This window comes from Benincasa hispida, chromosome 1 (assembly GCF_027475165.1).
Source record: "Benincasa hispida cultivar pf3 chromosome 1, pf3_genome.v1.1, whole genome shotgun sequence".
NCBI lineage: Eukaryota > Viridiplantae > Streptophyta > Magnoliopsida > Cucurbitales > Cucurbitaceae > Benincasa > Benincasa hispida.
In genome coordinates this window covers 82,889,250-82,895,779 of record NC_143478.1, presented here as the reverse complement: position 1 = coordinate 82,895,779, position 6,530 = coordinate 82,889,250, and the positions used below count along the sequence as shown (strand labels likewise).

At 27.5% G+C, this 6,530-nt stretch overlaps 1 protein-coding gene across 1 annotated transcript; it reads left to right on the top strand.

Annotated features, from left to right (window-relative positions):
* The first annotated feature begins 1,463 nt into the window (after positions 1-1,463).
* LOC120070177 (CASP-like protein F16) lies at positions 1,464-5,414 on the top strand. The gene is made up of 3 exons (XM_039022036.2): positions 1,464-1,878; positions 3,444-3,561; positions 4,967-5,414. Exons 1-3 carry the CDS (start codon positions 1,658-1,660, stop codon positions 5,237-5,239), a joined length of 612 nt encoding a protein of 203 aa, XP_038877964.1. The 5' UTR covers positions 1,464-1,657; the 3' UTR covers positions 5,240-5,414.
* The last annotated feature ends 1,116 nt before the right edge of the window (positions 5,415-6,530 follow it).

Genomic DNA, 6,530 nt, shown 5'->3' with positions numbered 1-6,530 from the left:
AATTTTAATAATTGAATTGGGTTTAAAATGTAGTTCGATTATGTTAAATAATTATGAATTGAGAATTTTTCTCACCTTAAAAATGTACCATTAATAATTAATGGAAAGAAATACTTAGTTCACAGTTCAAATTGGTATAACTTAAAATTTAAGAAGTTAAATCTATACTTGGATATATTAATATTAACAAAACGTCTCTAGCTCTAAATACTATTTGACACATCCTTGCCTAAATAATCTTATCTAAAGTTTAAAATGTCAATATCGGTGATAATATTGAGTTCTCAAGTCTATGAAAAATGTTGATATAAAAATATTGCTAAACAATCTATCTCTAGCTATGAGTATTTTTTAAAAAGCTCTAGAAGCAAAAAGCTCAAAAAATAATTAAACTAATAAATAGATATTTTATACTTTATTAATGAGTTAAAATGGTTATTATTTATACTATATTCACATTAGCATTATCTTATAGTTTGTTTTCTTATGTTTCATCCATTATTTTTAGGGTAATTACATTAGGTAGTACTTTTAGGATTAATAATTAAGTGTATAGCAACGTCTTTTTTAAAAGAAAAAAAACCTCACTGATAGACTTCCATTAGCGATATGGTCTATAACTAATAGCTCTGATCGTTATATCTAAATTTTGTTATATTTACAAATTTTTTTTATTGTGCTATATATGTTAACATTTTGTGTCTAATTGCTATATTTACAACTAATTATAATACATAACATTTTAAGAAATAATAGCTAAGTGTATAATCTATCAACGATAGAAATTTTTCGCTGATAGACTCTTATCAACGATATGGTCTATTATTGATAGACTTCTATCAACGATGTGGTCTATCACTGGTAGACTATCTAAATTTTTCTATATATATATATATTTTACATTATGCTCTATTTGCTATTAATTTAAGTCTGATTGTTATATTTACGACGGTTTTTATCCATAAAAACTTCATAATTCAAATACTTTATAACTTTATCTAATTTAAAATGTGATCCTATTCTAAAAATAATAAATGTGGCATAGTGACGTCAAGCGGATGTGTAAATCAACTACTAAAAAGGTAAGTTGTAAAAAAATATTTTAAAAATTAAAATTTAATCATTATAGTTTGATAAAACCTCATATCCATTTATATACATGATTTGATTAAAATCTTCTTAAGTAGTGTCTAGAATTTATTTATGAAAAAAAAATTAAATGATAGATCATAAATTATAAGAACTAAATGTTAACCTTCTCCAAATCATAAAGGCCAAATTTATAGTTTTCTATTTCATCCGTTATAAATGTGTAGAAACGTGTAGAGATGCCTGAGTTGACATACACATCATCTATATAAAACCAAACGCTTAAAGTTTGAGGATGAAAATGACATAGAAATGCGTGTGGACTGAATTGAATTAGTCATTAATAATATACAAAGGACACCTTCTTCACCAGCAAACCTAATTTATTAAGCTCCTTCAATTGCACTGTGCAACCTCACCCACCACCATTAAAGCACCAATGCTTATAATTCCACCAACCAAATTAACATAAACACTTAAAACACAACCTCTCCAAAACCCTTATACTCATAAACTATTTCCCATCCTTTTTCTTTTTTCTTTTTTTTTTTTAATTTCTTTTTACCATATGGATAGTAACAAATACGCCAACAATAATAATGGTACTACATCTCCGCCGCCCCTAACCTCCTCCGATCACAGCCTCGACGCCACCGGCATGCGGACCGTCGACACCTTGCTCCGCCTTGTGCCGATGGGCCTCTGTGTCGCTGCGCTTATTGTCATGCTCAAGAACTCTCAGACCAACGACTATGGCTCTGTCGCTTACTCCGACCTCGGAGCTTTCAAGTATGTATATTTTATACGTGTGATTTTCTTTTCTTTTTTTCTTTTTTTCTTTTGGCTTTTCAATATGAAAGTTTAATCGTTTTGGACGATTTGATTTGTTTTGTTTGATAACTAATTTTTTATTTTTTTCATTTTTTAAATTTGGATTTGTTTTCTAATTATAAAAATGGTTTGCTTGCTTACTAAAAATTACTTTTTTTTTTCAATTTTCAAAATTTTGATTGATTTTTTAGAACCCTCTAGAAGGTAAAGACAACCATGGAAGGAAGATGATTCATTTTGATAATTATTTTGGTTTCTGTTTTCTTCTGATGTTTTAAATATGACTTGTTTCCACACAATTCTTTTTTTTTTTTTTTCTTTTAAGGCTTTCACCGTTTTTGTTTTTTTGTAAAAAAATACCTATGAACTACAAAGTCAATTTTTTCAAAATTATGTAAATAAATTACATTACAGAATCCATTTTAGAGATTGGCGACTTACCCATTAAATGATTTTGGCATTGGACGTTCCAAAAATGGAGTTTGAAATATATGACAAAGATGGAGTGTTAGAATATTTCTATTGCTAGGTCATGTCGTATAGGTCCCCCAATTTCGCGCCCCAAAAGTTAGTTATAATCCGATCCAACGATAGGGATTCTTAGTAAAACTAGAGATCCTCTAGAGATGTAGAAAGATGCAAGACTCTATACCACTATTTGTTATAGTTGAATTGCCTCGTTTGGTAACTATTTTATTCTTTATTTTTTGTTTTTAAAAATCAAATTTTTTGGTGAGTATAATGGTTGAATTCTTAATCAATTTTTTTTTTTAAAAAAAAAAGTTTTTAAAAATTATTTTTTAAATTTTCAAAATTTGGCTTGGTTTTTTAAATAACTGATAAAAAGTATATAACAAAAAAAAGAGATTAGGAGTAGAAGTAAGGTTTATAAACTTAATTTTTAAAAACAAAAACTAAAAACTAAATGAAAAATTTAGGTTAGTTTTTTAAATCATCTTTAAAAGTAGTTGTAGTAGGTTGGTAAGCTTAATTAATTTTTAAAATAGATAAATAAATAAATAGCATGTCTTTATAAACATATAGATATAGCTCCCTTTTATAACTTTTTTTTGTTTTAATTTTTAAAAGTTGAGCTTAGAAATATACATTTTTGTTTTACTATTTACTTTCCATCCATGATTTTAAAAATGCCAAATCTTAAAAACTAAAAAAAAAAATAGTTTTTACAAATTTACTTTTACTTTTGAAATTAAGTTTAAAATTCAAGTAATTTAGGAAAGATAAATGAAAACTATAGTAAAAATGGAGAGAAAATAAGTTTAATATTTAAAAAAAAAACCAAATAATTATGAAATGGGTACTAATTTATTGTTTTCGGTGTTTTATAAATCTGCTTGTATGAACATTAAAGTCTTATTAAAAAGAAAAGAAAAAAAGAAGTCAAATATATAATTTTTAATAATTGGCCTAAAATAAAAAATTAAAACATCCGAAAAGTGAAATGGATAAATAAAAATGAGAAAAAAAGGATTATAATGTATGAGGGAATGAATTGAATGTAGGTTTTTGGTGCATGCTAATGGGATATGTGCTGGCTACTCGTTTTTGTCGGCGGCGGTGGCGGCCGTGTCTCCGCCTTCAACCACTTCTAAAGCTTGGACTCTCTTCTTCCTTGATCAGGTTTTCCTTTTATTTCTTTTCACACTCTCAAAATTTCTTCAATACATTCTTTTCTTTGTTGGATATTTTATCATCTTCAATACCAAACTAACAAAATACATAATATCCTTAATTAAGTAGTCTTCCCAATAACATTTCTGATCCTTTAGTTTATTTTGATGTATATATACTTAAATTTTGGTTCATTTTAATTATCATTTTGGTCATTACTAAAATGATTCTTGTTTAAAATTACATAGACTAAAATGAACAAAAGTTGGGTATATTAATATCAAAATGAACATTTTGAAAATACTGTGGATGAAAATGAATTAAATTAGTTGATAGTACAATGACCCAAGTGAACATTTTATTGAACATTTTGAAAGTACAAAATGTTCATTTTGGTCATTGTTTTCAAAAGGCTCATTTTGGTATTTATACTATCAACTAATTTAATTCATTGAATTATCCTATTGAGATGTTCAGATGTATCTTTTGATCTCCATCCATTAGTATCTAGTTAAAAAAAACATTTTAAAAGTACAAAAATAAAAATAAATCAAAATGATCAAGTATGAACACCATAGTAATATTTAAATATATTTTTTACTATGATAGTTGATGAACTCATAATTGAGATCTGTAAATTATATTTAAGTTATCCCATCCATTTAAGCTTTATTGATATGGTATCAGAGCGTTGGAAGTGATAGACTTTATATAAAATTAAATTTAATGACTTTAACCTTGAATTGATTATTTGTAATTTGACTTTATATTAGGGTAGAAGGTCTTGTACATTTGAATTTCCTTGTTTTTAGATCATTTATAAAATTTCAAGTCCACAAGTAAAGAAGGCTATAAAATTGTTGTTATGATTAAATTTAGGTTAAAAATCATTTTTAATCTCTAAATTTTAATAAAAGTAATAATTTAGTCCTTGAATTTTGGTTTGTAACGATTTAGTTCATGAACTTAGTATGTAACAATTTAGCTCTTGTAGTTTAAAGTTTGTAACAATTTAGTCCTTATTATAGAAATTAGTGTTAAGATTTAATGAGATTTCTTGCATAAATAAACCGATAAACCAATTAAAGATTAAATATTTTTACAAAATACAAAGTCTACATCATAAAATAATAAAAATTGACATCTAATATTGATATATTTATTTATATTAGGGACTAAATTATTATGAATTTCAAAGTACAAGAACTAAATTATTACATACTAAAGTTCAGAAACTAAATTGAAAGTATAGGGACTAAATCGTTACTTGGATAAAAGTTTAAGGAAGAAAAGTATTTTTTAACCTTAAATTTATAACAACACATTAGGGTTATTGTATGTCTATTAAATAGCTCAAATATAACAAAATCTCTAAACGAGTAGAGTTTTGTTTGATTACGTCGTATCTCGTTAGCTGTTGACGTACCTAACCCTAGCGGCGGGGACGGTGTCGACGGAGGTGTTGTACCTGGCCTACAATGGAGACACTGAAATAACTTGGAGTGCAGCCTGTGGGACATTTGGGAAATTCTGCAGCAAAGCTACAGCTTCGGTTGTCATCACATTTGTTGTGGTTGCTTTCTATGCTTTCATTTCCATTTCATCTTCTTACAAACTATTTAGTAGGTACAATGCTCCATTGCCAGATCCTTCCAAGCAACTTCAGATTCCAGCCTTCCATGGCTAGATTTTAGCCTACATAACCTAAGTTTCTATTTGCTTTGCTTTGCTTTGCTTCTCATACTCTCTAGATCATTTATCATGGTGCAACTGTATACACTGTGTTAATGCAAAAAACATTAAAAACTTTTTAAGGTTTCCTAGTGAAATATTCCAATAATGATAATCCTTTTGGGTTCAAATGTTTAAATTGTTATTAGTTATTGTTTGTAATTGGATTTTCAAAATAGGGGAGTTTTCTTTTCTTTTCTTTTCTTTTCTTTTCTTAACACAATAAGTGGGGTATTAAAATATGAACCTCTATAATGTCAACTACTAATAAGCTGTGGTTGCTTTCGTGGATTTGATTAAGTAATTATATATCTTTGAGAAGTTTGAAATCAAATTTAAATATAATGATATATGGAAGGGAAGATTGAATCCAAAATTGAATTTTGGATGGAATTCAAATATAATGCATTTTTTTTTTCTTAGTTAAGTGTCTTTCTTCTTCTTCTTTCTGGTGAGAGAATCAAATCTCTAACTTCAAGGTCAATAGTATAAATTTTCATGCAAGTAGAACTATGTTCATTTTGGTGTTAGGTTATTTATTAGAGTCCAAGTCTCAATTTATTAAAAATGTTAGAAATGCCACCAAAGTTGGACAATTGTCTTCAATGGTGTGAGACATTTTGGATGAAAACCAAAAGTAAAGTCATGATAGTTTATGCACAATGTAGATAATATCTATTGTGAAAACATGTGAATGGTTATCCTCTCTGACAAATGGTATGTATCAAAGTCGTGCCCTTTCCACTTGGAGCCTGTTTGGATTGATTAGAAAAAAGTCAAAGTCATTATTTTTTAAACTCTTTTGATAAAAATTGTTTAAAATATACTATGAAAACGCTTCAAAAGCTATTTTAAAGGGTTGTCAAACAATTTAATTTTTTTAAATGGCTTATTTTGAAAACTAAATACTTGGATAGTTAAACCAAACATACACTTAGTCGTTTCAGTGTGTCTCAATGACTTAGTCATTGTGATTCATGATTGAGCTAATCAAACTAGGAATAGACTAATCCAGTGAAGAGGAGTTGACCTAATTAAAAGTGATTGTTCGAGAATAAATACGGGTGGATAACTATTTGAAAGAAGGCTTTGGTGGTCCTTTGTTTGAGGGGAGGATTATTGGAGTCCAATCAAAATTTCACATTTTGTTAGATAGGAAGTAGATCTATGGAGAATAAGTAAGGACAACTATTTTTAATAATATGAGATCTTTTGGGTGAAACTAAAAAAATCATGAGTTATCCTAC

What these genes read in the sequence shown, in the direction of transcription:
- LOC120070177 (XM_039022036.2), top strand. Translation starts at nt 1,658, where the DNA reads ATGGATAGTAACAAATACGCCAACAATAATAATGGTACTACATCTCCG. An exon ending in TCCGACCTCGGAGCTTTCAA is followed by an intron (nt 1,879 to 3,443) that starts GTATGTATATTT and finishes AATTGAATGTAG; the next exon opens with GTTTTTGGTGCATGCTAATG. An exon ending in CTCTCTTCTTCCTTGATCAG is followed by an intron (nt 3,562 to 4,966) that starts GTTTTCCTTTTA and finishes GTATCTCGTTAG; the next exon opens with CTGTTGACGTACCTAACCCT.